We start from the raw sequence: 18,283 nt of genomic DNA on the forward strand, positions 1-18,283 counted from the left end.
ATAGTATAATTACTATTCTGAAATGTTCTTATCTCTACAATAAATCGTACAAGGCAGCACTGTAGAGGAGCAGACTTAATTGTATCTTGTGTGTGTCCTCTAACCTCATCCTTACCTCATCTATATATTGCACTCAAAAGGCATGTCCTTAGAAAGGACACGTCCCCTCCCCAATTGGCCAATATAACCTAATAAATATCTTTTCCAAGATCGGCATTCTTAAAGGAAATATATTAGTTCGTAAAGGTACTAACACACACTATGCATAAACACATTATAATATCTTCAACAATTAGATATTGATTAGGTTAGATAAAATAAGAGGTCAATCCCTGTAAAGGAACTTTATGCTTCATTAGAATTGTACGATCTATAAAATCAAATCAAAATGAGATCGAAGTTATAATATTAACACTATTCATAACTTTAGTATTGTCACGCCACAAAGTTTAGAGGTATATAGTAGAATAAGATAATCAAATTTCACTTATTCTAATATGGTAAAATGCTATGCATCTGCTTATCTCATCCATAGCTGCCCGGATAATACTGAATAAGTCAAGAAGTTTGTCCGTGAGAGATTTCGTTATAACATCATTTGAACAAGGCACATGGGGAGAAAAAGGTTCCACTATGTTAAAGAATTCAACCCCAATAGTTGTCACGAGGAAAAAGCGTATTTAGGCACGGATATCAAGTGGAAGCCCAAAATGCTCATAGCCCAACTTAGGACTAGCTCTCACCATCTGAGATGTGAGTCGGCTAGATGGAGAGTGCCAAAGAGGAGTGAGAAGATAGGACCTACCTATTCTGTAACACGGGAGCCATTGAAACGGAACATCACTGTCATGGAATGCCTGACGTACAGCAACATCAGATCCAGGTACTCAAAGATATTAGAAAACATCAAGTTGAGCCATCTCTTCGAGGAAAAACAGTTGCACAAGACCGCAAACTTGATCATCAACATGCCCCACAAAAGAGAAGAGTTAGTCAAAGAGTTACAACTGGATTAGGTTGTAGTTAGAAAGTGGGTCCTATAGGCCTCTTTGGCCTCGTGGACAACATTAAAATCCTTCATTCATCCAACAAAGATTTTACACATGAATAACCACACATCATGGATTTCACCAATAATACAAATAGGGCAGGCACTATTAGCATTAACGAACTTCAAACTTTCACATTGTGCGACTCGTTTGAAATAAAATACACGAAATAGTTCATGTCCAGAACACCCCCAACCAACATCCTTGAGAGATTTCCGGAAGTCATCAGGCATGCTCCAGTGAAAATAAGACACTTGAATAGACGATGGTTGAATCAGCAGTGCAATATGTCATGCTACACCATTAAAAAGCCTATTCAGTGAAGTAATAAGACCTGCACTAGTATGCAACCCAACATCGACACAGAACCATTGAACCCACATTTAAAGAGTATTTCTAACGTACGCACAACAAGGAAACATAGTAATCATCTAATTAGGGCAACGTAACCATTATCAGGACCACCACACATTTTCCCAGCAATCCCCTAAATAAAAACCCTATAGAATTTATAATAAAGTTTGACCAAGCTGATAAATAACTATAACTATGTGTCCTTGATTTGTTGTGCCATTTCTGATCTAGAATAAAACATTAAATTGGCTATAATCTTGGTTGAGCCATACAGGTGTGTTATATATTTGTAACTTGGAGGGCTAAAGGACCAAACTATTGTTTGACTGCAACCCAAAGATTCCTCAGACAAAACAAAGGTGGTGCTAATACAGAAAGACTGATAAAGCCAAAAATCTCTCTGCACTTTCCTTTGGACAACATGGCTGAATGCCAAAATGCAGTGAAAGTGGCGAATGGAAGCTTTATACCATAAGAACGCCAATAAGAATGACTGCCTGCAAGTCTGGAATTGAGGAAAAATGATCTTATTCCAGATTCTCTTTGCTTTCCAGCCACAACCAAAATGTCCACCACTGGCCATCCAACATGACAATGTTTCTAACAAGCAGTTTTCAAACATAAACTTATCCACGAAGAAAATGAGCTAATTAAAAGTTTTAGGATGGGCCCTGCTTCCTCGCATGCTCTGGAATCAATTTCTGAAGAAGATCTGGAGCAGCACCCTTCAACTCTGCATTTGAAACTGATTAGAGTCACTATTTGATGTATAAATCATCATAAAGGACACAGGAACTAACTGAAAACAGAAGATCACAAATAAAATGAACTAAAATCATCAAACATCATATCTTGTCACCTACAAACAAAATAATATACAGCATTTTAAGTTTACCCTGAGGTTTGAAGTTGAATAATGGTGGCAATGGTCGTCCATTTGGTAAGCGGGTATTCGGATCCCGAAGTTCATCAAAAAATGGATGCACACAAGCCTCTAACTGCAGTAATATTTTTGGATACCCCAAATCAAGATTAAAATTTCACAACTTCACCATTTTACAGTATTGTTACAATGCTCTCAACAAAGTCACTCACAGCAGTGCATCGAAGATTAGGGGAGTACTGAAGCAGCCTAGACACAAGATCTACAGCCTCTGGTGGCATGCGCTTGTGGAAAATCTGAGAACAAAAGTCATTAACATCCTCAAAAATTCAATAAATATTGATAGTTTTGGATGCAAAAACTGACCTTGTGCCATGGATGAGCTTTTATCTGTGGAAACTTGAATTCTGTATAATTTGGGTTCATGCATTTAATTTCCTCACGAGTTGGAGTTCCAAGGACCTGAAACATTAGGTAGGAAAAAAGGTTATATAATTCAAAATTGGTACAAAAATTATGTCTGATAAAATAAAGAGCATTGATCAAAAATATTATAGTTAATAAAGTGTGTGACCTTAATAATCTCCACAAGCTGGTCGACGCCACTTTCACCAGGGAACAATGGCTGGACAAGAATTTCAACAACAAATGCATATATTAGTTCGTATGGGAACAACACAATAACTAAAGCTTGCAACTACAAGCTATGACCACAAAATCAAGAGGAAATAAATTAATTCATTACCTGACCAAGAAGCAACTCAGCTAGAACACAACCCATCGACCATATATCAATCGCAGTTGTGTACTCTGTTGCTCCAAAGATGAGCTCTGGTGCACGATAATAACGAGAACATATATACGATATGTTTGGCTCACCTTTAACCTGTTTTTATAAGAACAGCTTCTCAAGAATGCATAAAAAATAATAGATAGCAAAAGAAGATGCACAACAGCCAGTTTTAATTTTAGCATGGCAACAGAGAATAAATAGTTTTAAAAACCAAAAATCAAAATCCTCAGGGAAACAACAGAATGCAAAGCATATAAGATATCAAACATTTAAGAAATTAAATCACTAACCAGAACTTTTGCACTTCCAAAGTCGCATAACTTTAGTTGATGAGTGTGGGGATTAACCTGTTGGACAACAATGTCAATTAATTAAGCTGATTAAAAATAACAAGTGGGGATACAACAGGATGTCCAGATAACAGACCAGAAGATTTTGTGGCTTGATATCCCGATGGCAGACTCTAATGCCACCATGAATATAGGCCAGGGATCTACAGATCTGAGGACAGAAAATGAAAATTAGGATAGCTAGAGATAATGACTATGAAAAACCAACTGTAACAATAAAAAATGATCAATATCTGCAGACCTGATAAGTATATAATTTAACATAAATCAGAGGCATCCTCTGGTTCATCCTACTATAGTGCTTTGCAACACGATACACAGTCTCTGGTACATACTCCAGAACAAGATTGAGATAGAGTTCATCCTTATCAGTAGTTGAAAAGAAACAGTGCTTAAGGGAGACAATGTTTGGATGATCCAGAAGACGCATTGTCTGCAGCTCACGGTTCTTATAACGCTTATCCTGTAAAACCTTTTTAATTGCTACTGTTTCCCCAGTTTCCAAGCATTTAGCCTGGGTGAGGGAGAGAAATAAGTTAGACCGTACAACATACTGGATTAATAACATTGTCAGTCATGTCAATAGCATGGCTATGACAAGCCCATCCGATATTTAAAATAAACAGGAATAAACACAGGGCAAGTTGCTGATTCAAAAGAAGTGTTACCTGAAACACAATTCCAAAAGACCCAGTTCCCACAACACGTTCTGCCATGTAGCTTATGGTCTGTATTTACAAAGACAGAATTCACACAAAAGAAAATGTAAGGCATATGGATCCATAAAAGCTAGAAAAAAAAAGTGAACAGAGGCTTAACATATGCTTACTTGCTTTGGTTGGCCATTCCTGCCACCAATAGTAGTTACAATTATATGGCCTGTCTCTGTACCATTTCCATCCACAACAGTAGCTTCCATTTCCTGTAAAGATGTGCTGAATTCCATTAACGAGAAAATTCTAAACATGAAAAGCACTCAATGCTACATTTGGGCTTATCTTGGGATATGTTTTACATTCTTTGACCTATATATTATAAGAAAGAAAATAAACATCCTGTGCCCCCAGAAAATAAACATAGTTCACTCTGCCGATAACCTTGACAGTAGCAGTTTCCACCTTGTCATCTCTGATCTTCATTTCATTCATCTCTTCTGGAAGTTTATCCCCACCAATGGTATTAATTTGTCCTGTGTTTGCTTCTGCCGCAGTTGCCACACCTAAAGAGGCCATATGTTGTGCACAAAACTATTCTGCAAGTTCTGCACTGGACAATTTTCCAGGCACTTTTCCTCACGGGTGCTTGTTAGTTTTGCTTCACTTCGCTCTTATGCATTGCCAAGAAAACAGACATTTGATTAAATAGAAATAAAGAATAGATCCTCCTACCATTCAATAAATTTACTTCACAGTGCTCAATTCATATGAGATTTATACACAGCTTCAAAATGCATTCAATGCAGAAATTTGAGATTTTGTACAACAGTGGCTGAAACCAAGTTTTACAGACTTCTTGTCATCTTGAGAAGTAGAACTGTAAGGCACTTCATGATAATATTTTCTACATTAAACTTCCAGTGGGCTGATATGAGTATACTACCATGTAAGTTTTCTTCCTAGACAATTTAAATTTGTTATAGTTCTGCGGTATTTGAAACACGTGTATATTTAAGTAGCTATTAAGTTATTAACAGACAACACATGATGTATTTGAAAAGGAAAATCCCAAATATCAATCAACCAACTCTCAAGGAAAATGACAGAGCAAGATTTAGAGGTTATATTACCAAACTGTTGCTAGTCACCAAGTTCGAGTCCTTACATTTCCTTTTTCTACCTTCTCAGTTGCATTGATATCATTTTATAGCACCAGTTCTATAGAATTTAAACTGAAATACCAGATTCCTCTGGGAAGTGCCAGATCTTGATTCCAAAATGATCTGGATCCGGATCAAGATTTAAAGGTTATATTACCAAACTGTTGCTAGTCACCAAGTTTGAGTCCTTACATTTCCTTTTTCTACCTTCTCAGTTGCATTGATATCGTTTTATAGCACCAGTTCTATAGAATTTAAACTGAAATACCAGATCCCTCTGGGAAGTGCCGGATCTTGATTCCAAAATGATCTGGATCCAGATCCCTCTTGGATCCAGGAAGGATACTGGAATGGAATTCAGATCCGTGCACAAAATTCAGATTCCATCCCAGAGTCCCGCTTGCATCCAAGAGGGATCCGCGGGAATCCAGATCTCTGGGAAGGAAAAACAGGCCCACTAACTTTTCTTTTCTTTTTTCATAAATTAAAGTCAAAGTCAACCCTAAATGCCCCACCTAAACCCTAATTTGACCAATAAAGGTTGCCTAAAGTCATTTGATGGACATCTATTCATCTTTCAAGCATTTTTCACCACTTTGGTTCTATTTTGCAGCTGTAGCATTTTTCTTCAAAAGTGAACACTCTAGAGGACTAATAGGGTGTGACAAAGAATTGAGATCTAGTCCCTCAGAGTTCTATTTTAGAGGCCACGGTTGCACAACATGCCCATGTCTCTCTGTATATGATCAAGAGGCAACTGTTTCACATGACACGAGTGCCACAGCTGTTGGTTCAAATTAAGTTGAAGAGGAACTGCAAAATTCACCTTGATTTCCATGAAGATGATGAAAAAGCAGTGAAACCCGGGGACTCACCCACTCCCCCCCACTCCCGCCCCCCCTTTCTCAAAACCTCGGAGTAACCGTCCCTGAGACACCCCGCACCAAGTAGTTGGAGTACCCAAGTACCCCCACCTTCGTCATTCCGCAACTATCCTGTCGTCGGGAAGAATACCTAAATTTCTATATGAATTTTGAATGTTAGTATTGGATATGTACTATGTTACTATGTTGAATGTTCAATGGTTATGGTTCATGCTGCAATTTTGCCATGTTCAAGTATTTCAATTTGGTATGTTAAACTGAAGCATCACTTCATTACTAGTATTTCAAGTTCCATATGTATAGTATACAAGACACTCCCTGCCCTCCCACCCCCTCGCCATTGTCTTCCAACTATTGCTCCACTCTCCCGAAATTGAGGCCCTTTGTCCACTCGCCCTAGAAACTCATCCCAACATACCCTAGTTCCAATGTTACACTGTGAAAAAGAATATGGAATTGGATATTAAGTTTACTGTTTTAATTTTTTAATATGAAACATTAAAATATGGCCTGTCATTTAAATTTTCAGCATGTAATGCCATTTTGAGACCTTTGCTAAGTATAGTTATGATAAAATCATATATTGATAATTATGGACTCATCACTTAATGAGAATTACAATTCTAATTCTTATTATTATGATTATAAGTTCAAAATTTGAAGTTTTGAACTAATGATGAATGACGATGCATATGCCATCAGTTCTGAGAAATAGCAGAGCTATTTGAAGACTGGTAGAGAGAGATAAAATATTCAAGAGTAGCAACAAGGCAACATACTTCAGTTTGAATGCAGCGATTATGCCTATGGAAATTACAGTGGAGCCTAGGAAATATGATGTGCCCAGGAGTTAAAGAGAGTTGAATACGATGCCGAATATATCAGTCATCGAATGCAGCAAAATAAAGTAACAGAGGTGCTGGCAGTTTTAAAAATAAGAAATATTTATCCTATGTTGTCCGCCACATCATTGTGAGTTTTCATTGATGAGTTTGAAATGGTTTGATTAAAAAAGACAACCTTCACTATTCTGCAGCAATAATAATGATCAAAGAACCACATATGCGCTGAGATGAATGAATCTCTCACTAAGGAAGAAACCGTAAGAAATCAGAACATTGCTGTTAACAGAGAAGCAATTGGTGATTAGTCAAAGGTTGGTGTGGAGAAACCGAACACAGATTCAAATCAAAGATATCATATGTATCAACAAGTATGTGATGTCAAGCAACAGTATAAGGATACAATGAGATTATGCTGAGGTATGGACAAAAAGACTGATTATTCTGTCTACTATGAGATATGCAGTGATTGAAGTCAATGAATGAGAAGTATTAATATTAATCGAAAGGAAAATATGATTTAAACAAACCCATGTTAATCAATGCATAAAAGATACTGATCAGTTATATATGAAGTCATTACCCTTCCTTGAACAGTCATGAAAACGATATATATGAGGGATTACAAATGGTTTAATAGGAGTAGAGAATATGTGAGTGAAGAAAGTGAGTGGATATAAAAAGAGTAGCAGATGTATGATATATGAATAAGGAACTATAGAGAGAGGAGTGGAGCATTATGAGGTAATAATAATAATAATAATTAAAAGATGTGAAGGTGAGATCAGTAGTAAGGGCAGCATATATTTTTCTGACCAGGTATGAAAACCTATATGCTTTAGATGTTTCATTATACCCTGCAAAAATACGTTTCCTCTTGGAGGGTTCTAACTTAGTTATCTTTTCTTTTGGAACATGTATATATACCAGGCACCTAAAAATCCTAAGATGACTTATATTAGGTTTAACCTTAGTAAAGACTTCTTCAGGAATTTTATCTCTAGGGTAGGAGTGAAGACTTTTGTTTTGAATATAGACAGCAGTACAAGAGGCTTCTGTCCAAAGATAATATTCTAGATTTTGATCAAATATCATAGCTCTTGCAGCTTCTATAATTGTCTGATTCTTCCTTTCAGCTACCCCATTTTGTTGTGGGTTATAAGGAACAATATACTCCCTCTTAATTCCTATTTCTTTACAAAACTCTTTAAACAAATCTGAGGTATATTCCCCTCCATTATCAGTACTAAGAGTTCTTATTTTATGTCCTGATAAGTTTTCAGTTAAGGTTTTAAATTCTTTAAATCTCTTAAGGATTTCTTCTGATTCTTTACATTTTAAGAAGTAGATCCAAGTTTTTCTAGAGAAGTCATCTATAAAAAGTATATAGTACCAGAATCCTCGAAGAGAAGGAATAGACATAGGTGCATATAAATCTGAGTGGATTAATTCCAAAACATTGTTAGTTTTTCTAGTGCTATCGTGAAATGGACTTTTGGTGTTCTTACCCAGAGCACATCCTTTGCATATGCTTGAGTGATCTTTATTTAGTTTAGATAAACTAGTAACCATCTTCTCCATAGTTGATAAGGTTTTGAAATTTAGATGTCCTAACCTTCTGTGTCATATTTTGTTTATATCATCAGCTTCATGAATTAAGGCTTGAATAGGTCGACTAGGTTCTGAATTTAATTCATACAATTCTTTGACCAATCAATTTTGCTTTCTTAAACGAGTTCTTAGCCCAAGTTATTACTTTACCATCCATAAATGCAACATTATGTCCATCATCTTCAAGTGTTGTAACCAAGATTAGATTCCTTTTTATTCCTAGTACATAGAATACTCCTTTGAGAAGAAGAGAACTACCTGACTTTAGTTTCAAGGTGCAATTTCCAATTCCTTTGATGGAATGTGCTGAATTATCACCAATGGTGACTTTGCCATTAAATTTTTCCAATATAGTGTCCAGTGCTTCTCTGTATCCTGTAATATGTCAAGATGATCCACTATCAATCACCCATGTCTTACTTGAGACTGCATTTGATAGTGCCAAATACAATACACAATTCTCAGGATCATAGTTATCTTCTTTCCTAGTAATGTTTATACAATTTACTTTCTATTCAAAATTCTCAGAGCAATAAGATCTGTAGTGTCCAAACTTTTTGCATTCGAAGCATTTTATTTTGTATAGATCTTTCTTAGGTTTGTCATTCTTTTGATTACATTTCTTCTTCTTGAAGTGTTGCTTCTTAACTTTATAGGAATTCATCTTCAGTTTTCAACTTTCCCTCTTTCTTAAGTTTTCTGGATTCTTCCTGAAGACAATCTCCCTTAAGTCTATTGGTCAGGAAGATTGTCTCTAGCACTTACTCCTTATGCAAATGTTTCCTATGAATTTGGTAATCCATCTCTAGCCATCAGTGTTAATTCTTTGTCATCAATTATGGTTCCGATACTTGCAAGTTCATCTCTTAGAGTAGCAACCCTTAGGATGTAAGAATTCATTGATTCTCCCTTCTTTATCTGTATATGATTTAGTTGCCTTTTTAGTGTGAGGACTCTAGTTGCAATGTTAACCTCATATGCATTCAATAATGCATTCATCATATTGAATGTTTGATGTTTCGTTAGCATAGGTACTATTTCATTTTTAATTCTATCTAATATGATCTACATGGCTTTCCTGTTTCCTTTACTCCAAATAGTTTTATTAGGTTCAGTATTAGGTAGCTTGGATGCTTTATCAACAAATTGCTTCACATCATTTTGTTCAAGAATCATCATGATTCTGAATTTCCAAACATCAAAGTGTTCTTTCCCAGCAAACCTATCCTCGGGTCTGATTGTGTATGCCATTTAAGATAGGTGAATGTTGCTAGATATACTCAGCCTGATTATATAATTTGCAGAGCCTAGGTTCAACTACCAGAGCTCTGATACCATGTAAATTTTCTGTAAATTCTACTAAAACAAACTGATATAAAACCTTTCTATTGCTGGAGATGAACTTGGTCAGTTAAGGATGATATATTAGTCCTTCTTACTGAGATAATAATTCTGCAATAATATATATTATAGTCTACTACAAATTCGAATAAGGCAAAGAATGCTAAAGGTACAAACTTCTTGTTCTTGTGTGTCCTTTATCCACATCCCTATCTCATCTATATAGGGCACCCAAGGCTCATGTCCTAAGAAAGGACATAACTCTTCCTAGGTCGGCCCTACATACCAAAGGATATGTTAGCCCAGATTGGCGTCTCATCTAAAAAGATTTAGTTTGTAAATGTACTAACACTAAATATGATAATTAGAACAATAACAAATGCTCTAAGAGGGACATCAATTAGGTAAATATCATAAGGTATTTAATAGGTACAATCCATACAAAGGATATTAATGCATTGGTAGATCCGTAGGATCAGCAGTCCAAACTATTATGTTTATCAGAGTTAATTTTAGGATTAACATGGGTGACCTTTCGGAAAGTCTTAGTGCTTCATGTTTGTGAGCATCATCTAGGTCTACTGAGTGCTAAGTGTTCTATTCATTCTCATGAGAGATGGGTTTGTGTGAACCACTACTTATGAAATATGGGTCATTGAGTTTGACTTAAAATGAACAAAGTTGAATCCTAATAGCAATATCACAATTTGGGTTGTTGTTCATGTCTATGCAATTGTTATGTCGTTGGAAATTTATCAGTCTTCCTTTGGTTTTCCAATTTAATGGAGTTTCTTTGCAGTCATGATGCTAGGGTACAAGCAATCATAGGGACGATGAACTGAAATGTCCCCATTTTTTTCATGAGCATTATAGTTTGTTGGAATAGTCTATTATTTAACTGTTGTAGGCTAATCAAATGGATAGAGAATCTTTGTTGGCAATGCTAGAGGCTATTTTCCCACTCCGTAGGTCAAGGATGTTCAGGTGTGCTCTTCGTTTGGGTCAGTTTGGCACACTTACTATTTATAGTAAATCATTCATCTAGCATTTTTGCATTTGATAGGGCACCTAGACCGACTTCAGTTGTAGTGATGACCCTTGGCATTTTTGTTGATCAGGTATTTAGTTATTTACTAATTGTAGCAAGTTAGGGTTTTGATAGAGATAGACCCTTACTACTTTTAGTGAGGCAGTTGGATGCATAGCAGACACAATAATTAATTTGGGTTCAGTCAGAATTTAGAAAAAATGATTAATGATGGAGTTATGACATTATAATTATTATTAAATTATATTTCAATAATAATTAATTTTTAAGTGTGTATTATTGATAAATTAAGTGAACTTTATTTAAAAGGGAGTTTAAAATGTTTTAAAAGTATATTTTATAATAAGTGAAAGTGTTATTTAAAAGGGAGATATAAGTGTGGGCATCAAAAGGAGTGGATATAATCTAAGTTGCCGATTCGGGTTCGGGGACGGGTTCGGGTTCGGGGTTCGGTTGGTGGGTTCGGGCAAATTTTTTTTTCCCCATTTGGGTTCGTGGGTGGGTTCATGAGTATATATATATATATATATATAAACACACACAAGAGATGCCATCATGTCAAAAGCATGGTGATTATTTTTCTCTATGGCCTACCTACTTGTTTGGCTTATTAATATATGCTATCACTTGCTTTGATAGCATACGTACACCATTGTTTCTAGGGAAAGCTTTAATACTTTATCTAGGAATTCCATATAGATGGGCTTTCACCTGAGTCTATGAACTTGAATACCTAACATCACCCACCTTGCATATCCAAATATAACCCACACTTCCTAGAACCCACTATATTATATCAACATACTTTCAAATAAAAGAACTCATCTATTCTGAATTTAGGTCCGTTTTTGGAGCTAGAACTAAGTGCCACTGTATTTCTTCTGGCAATTATTTTATAAACAACACGTTCAAAACAAATAAAATTTAGAAAATAAATACTTAACCCCAAAAAAATATAAGTGCAGTGATACATTCATAGAAAAAATGAAAGAACGGTGAAGCAAGAGAGTTTGTATTATATTCGTTACTTAGTAAAACAAAAACGTAAAAAATAAAAAAATATTACCTCATTTGAACAAAATATTATTGATTCTTTTTGGCATTTAATGGACACTTGCACATGTTGGAATAGCAATGCAACCATTGTGGAACTGTCAATGATCATTCTTCAACTCTCTTTGTTGAATCACAAGGAAGAGAAAGCTCAGCCTTTTGAAATGGTTTGTCTTTTACAATTAAAATAAGCTAAAATGATTCCGTTTTGGTGTTTGAAATGCTTCAAATGGCACTTTTAGGTTGAAGAATTCATTATAGGGCAACCAGGTCAAAGACAAAGCTGAAAAGAAAAGCCAAAAGGAAAACAAAACCGTTATAAATCAATAAGTTCTATGTGGGTTAGATGGGATCCTTGGAATCCTCCCCAAGTCTTAGACACACTTAGCTCTGCCATTCTATGCCCTACCAGATTTAATAGGGGAATCAGACCAGATTCTGAATTCAGTTACCAGACTTGGATCTGGTAATATAGCGTATTTGTATAGTTGATGTATCCAATGGGGCAGTAAACTAAATCTTTGGGATGCTTTTGACATGATGGCATGACTTAGGTATTTGTATAGTTGATATATATAAACACACACAATTAAAAAAACACACGCTGTTGTTTTAGCCTTGGGTTCACTGTGGGTTCATCTGGGTTCGCTTCAGCGAGGACCCGGACGAATCCACAGTCAAAACTAAGGACCCAGCCCGGACCCGAACCAAACCTAGGGACGAATCCGGACCCGTACGAACCCGGACCCGAATCCGGGTAGCAGGGGACGAATCCGGCAACATAGGAAATATGGGAAGAATACAGAGAAGAGGAACAATACAAATAAAAAGAATTTAAATATATATTCAGAATTGAGAAATCTACTATTTATATAAGAGAAGAGTTGAAATGATAAAAATTAAAAGAAGAGGCAGACTTCAAGAATCAAAAGTTGAGAAGGGTGTGTGCTAAAGTAAAAAGATACATATAGAGATAAAGATAAATTGTCTGCTGAAGATCTCCATCATCAGTTGAAGTAAGCAACATTGACAAGGTGGAAGAACAGTTCAAGGGCAGTGAGTTTGTGCCCACGAAGAACGCAATGGGGGTGGTGGAAGCAGTGGGTCGGAGCCTGTGAAGTGTGGGGAAGTTGGAGCTTCCAGTGAGTCAGTGCTCATAAACATAGGGGATGGAGCCTCTAGTAGGTCGTAGCCTACAAAACATTGTAAAAGAACAGTTTATATAAGAAAGCATTTTATTTCCCATGGTTTTCTCCCGCATTGGGTTTCTACGTAAATCTGTGTCACTGTGTTTATGTGCATGATTGTCCATTTTCAGTATTTGAAGTTTATTGTTTGGATTAAAAAAATTTAATTGGCAAATTTGTTATTATACTGAATCACCCCCCCCTCTCAATATAATCGCGTGCTCTTCTCATGGGACCTCATTTTGAAGAATGTATCCTTTGCCGCTGCTAATGTCATGCATACCATACTTGGACTCTTGAAAGGATTCATGGTTTTAACGGCTACATCTCGATGCCCTAAAGGAATTGATCTCGGATACTACTTTCAACAGACTACACGGATAGTATCCATAACTAATCTCCTTACATGAGCATTTTTGTAGAGGTTGCTAGGTCTCGCCATCAAAATGCTTTGACGTTTCAGGAATGCATATTGCTAAACAATGAATACTGGATGCTTGTGAGAACAGCTTCCTCGCGCTAAGCTATTATTTTGGAGTATGTTCTAATATGTTTAATATGTATACTTCTTCCAATGACGTTTTGTTCATTTCCATTTCCCTATGTAGATTATCACTATGTGGCTCCAAGCATGAATGACTCCTGACAATGAAGCGACCAGAATAATTGCTGCTTCTGTCTTCAATCTCCATGAAACAATTAGTTGCTTGCCTATACAACTTCGTTGCTGTGTCTTAGAGCAGTGACTTCTTCAAATCCCATTATTATCACTCATTGCCGCAGGCCTCTATTGGTGCAAAATTAATAACCTTCATGTCTGATTGTGTATTGAAAAGATAAAGTATCACCCATAAGTACGCTCCAAAAAACATTTGCATCATTCCCAAATTTCACATGTTTGGTTAAAATCCCACCAATGAATTGCCCCCTCAATCACACTGCATTTCTGCTCTGAACATCTTATGTCCTCTGTTTTTTCTTAGTTCAGATGATCTCTATTTATGCTTGTTACTTCTTGCACAGGCGGTTGTCTGATATCAGATACGTATGGGATGATGCTGTATGATGCTGTTACTGAAGGCATCTACTGAGATCTTCCACATACTCATTTTCTATTATCAATCTGAAAGCATTTTGATTATCAATGCCGTAAGAATTCATTGATAAACGAGGGAATTCTCCTTCCAATTGCAGATGTGATAATTGTTTTAATTAACTGCAGTAGCTTCATCTCTGAAGATTCCATCCATGCTACTGAATCTATAATTTTAAACATTGTATGGTAATTGCTATCTGAAAAAGATGGAAATTTGGCAGTAATATATCCCTCCAGCACAACACAAGGCCATATATCTGTATAATTGCTGCAAATTTGAGACTATAATATACATCTTTATTTTATAATAGAACTCTCTTTCTTTTCAATCTGTCACACTTCCCAGAATTTTGTTGCCCAAGCTAATTAATTTTATTGATGCTTCCTTCTATTTAGAATATATAGTCTGTAGAGAATTGATGTGTTTCTGAGTATTTGTGTTAAAATAGAATGTTCTGCCACTTGATTACCACACACATAATTGTCTGCTGTCAACCCAACATCAGAGTTGCTTCCTTCTTGGAAAGAATCTTCACATGCTGATACACTAGGTCTCTGTGAATCATTGAAAGATAGCCGAATAGAATATAACATTAGTTGTATAGAAAAAGGATTCAAAAGGACACTCAAATAAAGACCCTGATTTGTAAAAATCAAAGCTCCATCAGTGGCTCTCGTTGGAGACATATGCCCCTTGTGGGCATAATGAAATTCCAGCTATCTCTGGAAGAGTAGACCGTGCACTCAGGCTTAACCTGATGCAAGATGAAATTGGGTGGCCCTAGGCCCCCAAAAGTGAACATTAATTCTTTCCTCTATCAAACACGTTCTTGTAGCACCTTGGATCTCCTAACAATGATATCATATCGTTCGTTAGTAAAATCTGATCCATTAGCAAATAAAAAACAATCATCATATGACATGTACTTTTCTTTCATCGCTTGTTTAGAATTTACTTTTACCCTATCAATAGGATCATCTAAAAAGAAATAAATTTCATTATCATTTAATCCAAACATCTGATCTCTTGCTTCAGTCGTTTGGTCAGTATACATAGGAGAAAAATTGTCGAGAGAAATATGATGAAAACTTCAAAACATTTCCCTAGCCATATTGTTAACAAATATTATCATAGAAGCTTCAAGGATACATACCTCAGTAGGCTGCTCATACTTCATACCTGTATTGAATGCATCATCCTTATGGGCAATACTTACTAGCTCTGTTTCATCAATGCAATCTTTCACATCTGATTACTGTTTTAGCTTTTGATAGATCATCAGGTGCAATGTGCTCTTTATTGAACGAAAAATCTCTATGGCCATGCTTTTGATCAGTCACACAAGCATCTAGATAAAACTTCTCAGCTTGGATATCTTCTTGTGCACAATTCTTTCCACTTCCATTCTCTCTGCAATAGGCCTTTGGAAATAATCCATATTTAAAAGGTGTCGCTTCACATATACCTAAGATATGACTGGATGAGCAACTATTAGAGTTCCGTTTCAGTCTATCTTCCACATCATGTTTGGCTGATTTCATCTCATCTTTGCATGTTATATGTACTTCATGCTCATAGGATAAATTGGAAGATGTCTCACCTTCTAAATACATATCATGAATTGTGTCAACTTCACAATCATCATCAAGTATGTTATCATAGTGATGATATATTTGATTACATAAAAAATCTTCTTCAAACAACGGACTCAAGAAGAATGCTTGGCCATATCTCCATGAGATCCTTCATCTGAGATTTCCTTTCGTTCATATGCCACATGCTGTTCTACTTCATCTCGACAAAATACTCTGTCAAAATTCTCTATTGTGTCACCGCATAAAAGATACGAAATGATTTTGAAGTCCCTCATGGATGCATTTTCTTCTTGTCGTATGTTCACATGGTCTTCGAAATCTCCTTCTATACTTTGATTAGAATGCAAATCTTCACCAAACATGTTATCAACTTAAGAAATGTATACCTCTTCTGGTTCATTGGTTTCCTCCTCATGAAAGTAATATGGATTTAACAAGATGAATGAATCCTCTTGTTCATTGAATGTTTCATAGGACATTTATTGTCTCATCAATTTGCTTTTCTTTGTGTATTGGAAGAAAATTTTGACCACTTTTTTCAACATATTTTTGATATTCCTTGTCTAACAAGGTTGAAATCTCATCTACATTGAGAGAATTCTCCTTCTCATGACGTCTAATTCCTTACCGATCTCATCATGATCAGATTCTTTTTCAACTTGGCCCAAGACTTCTTCTATACCTGAATCTGAAACTTTTGATTCTTGTCTCTCTAAGGCATATCTATCTTCATTTTCATCAGCTTCTTCTAATATCTGAAAAAGAAGCTTCAAATCAAGGTTATATGGCGAGATTCCCAACTCACGAAATTTTCTTATGAGTTCATTGTATGGAGGCATGATGTCTGAAGCTACTTCTTGAAAAATATTCACCATCCTTATGAACAAATGTGATAAGATTCACCTTCGTATCTTTCCAAATTGTAAAATCCATCCAAAGGGTGTGTATGTGTGCTTCCTCCATGGTGTAACATAGACCCACTTCTTGATCATAGTACCTATTCTCCATGTTAGGTAATCAAATCATTTTCTTCGGAGTCTTCTCCCTTAGTAGAGCTACCAACTGAAACTTTATTGAATAGAGTCGACACCTCTTTCGAGGAATGTATTAATTTGTTCATCTTTTGGGTTCTCACTTCCAACAGAGTACGCTTCCAAACAAACTGTTACAACTGCTTTCTGATTCTGGTCTAAGAAATCTAAAACTCTTGGTAACTTCACGATATATATTGTGAGCAACTCTCCCCAGTAGAGTTTCCAATCTGTTGGTTCCCAAAACCGCATATTGGAATCCTACGAGTCTTGCCAGCTCAATGTTGGGATATCCAACCGGTTATGGCCAACTTGACAAGAACAATCAATTTGATCCAAGTCTTTTGCACTTCTGGCTTTGCAAGGCCAAGGCAAGTATACCTAATCCTAAACAAATCACTTAAGTCCAAGATTATTATAACAGCGATTACAATGAAAGTTTCCCAAATGGCAAGGATTACAGAAAACTTTAAACTTGCAAATTATGAATTAAGAACAAAAGTGAATGATTATGTAAATGTGTAAGTGTTTTGAATAAAAAATAATTATTATGGATTATTGCAACAAATGAATATATTAAGTCTTCAAAAGAAAATATTGAAATAATTGCTAGTGTATGAATTATGAATAACATAAAGACCAGTGCCAAAATTCAAAGGGCAAACAGAGTCAATATTGTAAGTGATTACGTACTACTTTATTAAGTTCTATGCACCTTAATCATAAACAATTTAGCAATCAAGATGCGACAGAGCAAATATATGGATGCAATTTTAAAATAGCCTAGAATGTATTTTAACTCCTATGGTTGGGAAACAAACCAGACACAGATATAGAAACAATTAAATATTCCACTATATCTAAGATGTTCAATTTTAAAATGCTATCATTGACCCTGTCCACTTATCTATCATATAAATTATTTATCGAATTTAAAATAATTATAAAGGACACAAGTTAATAATATTTCAACTCTAGAATTTAAAATAAATAATTATGCTTACAGAATATGCCGGAAATAAAAGTATATTAGAGACACTCCTTACGGATGATCCATCTTGATGGAACTCTAAAATTTTGGCAAATTAAAGAGTTCCAGGCACCATAGCAAAGATAAAATCTTCAGATCTTACCCACTACTTATACTAAAATAATATGTTTCAAACAAATGAAAATCCATGAATAAAGTATTCTAGAAAGTGAAGTTATTATGATTAATGAATGAAGCCAACATTTGTAGAAGCATTTTCAAACTTTCAAGGAGTGACCATATTTCCAATTACCCTAATCTTTCCAGTTGTGGAGTATCTGGAATATATTGTCCGTTGTGTTGAGTTGGTTACAAAAAT

The 18,283-nt window shown here is 35.7% G+C and overlaps 1 protein-coding gene across 7 annotated transcripts in view; it reads right to left on the bottom strand.

The window, feature by feature from the left end:
* Positions 1 to 1,537: 1,537 nt before the first annotated feature.
* Positions 1,538 to 18,283, bottom strand: part of LOC149556999 (shaggy-related protein kinase epsilon) — a 64,509-nt gene continuing 47,763 nt past the window's right edge. For 4 of the 7 annotated variants that reach the window (XM_089831644.1, XM_089831647.1, XM_089831646.1 and 1 more), the window contains 12 exons: positions 4,527 to 4,755; positions 4,259 to 4,351; positions 4,098 to 4,157; positions 3,671 to 3,943; positions 3,506 to 3,580; positions 3,370 to 3,426; positions 3,032 to 3,172; positions 2,861 to 2,911; positions 2,653 to 2,748; positions 2,499 to 2,582; positions 2,299 to 2,401; positions 1,538 to 2,136 (listed from right to left, as the gene is read on the bottom strand). In XM_089831644.1, coding sequence (XP_089687770.1) covers positions 2,063 to 2,136; positions 2,299 to 2,401; positions 2,499 to 2,582; positions 2,653 to 2,748; positions 2,861 to 2,911; positions 3,032 to 3,172; positions 3,370 to 3,426; positions 3,506 to 3,580; positions 3,671 to 3,943; positions 4,098 to 4,157; positions 4,259 to 4,351; positions 4,527 to 4,661 — 1,242 coding nt within the window. In that variant the 5' untranslated portion in view covers positions 4,662 to 4,755 and the 3' untranslated portion in view covers positions 1,538 to 2,062. The remainder of the gene's footprint in view (positions 2,137 to 2,298; positions 2,402 to 2,498; positions 2,583 to 2,652; positions 2,749 to 2,860; positions 2,912 to 3,031; positions 3,173 to 3,369; positions 3,427 to 3,505; positions 3,581 to 3,670; positions 3,944 to 4,097; positions 4,158 to 4,258; positions 4,352 to 4,526; positions 4,756 to 18,283) is intronic. The other 3 variants (XM_089831648.1, XM_089831651.1, XM_089831649.1) reach the window with 1 other exon arrangement.

The sequence above is a fragment of the Cupressus sempervirens genome, chromosome 5, assembly GCF_028749045.1.
Source record: "Cupressus sempervirens isolate cs-2001-9-10 chromosome 5, ASM2874904v1, whole genome shotgun sequence".
NCBI lineage: Eukaryota > Viridiplantae > Streptophyta > Pinopsida > Cupressales > Cupressaceae > Cupressus > Cupressus sempervirens.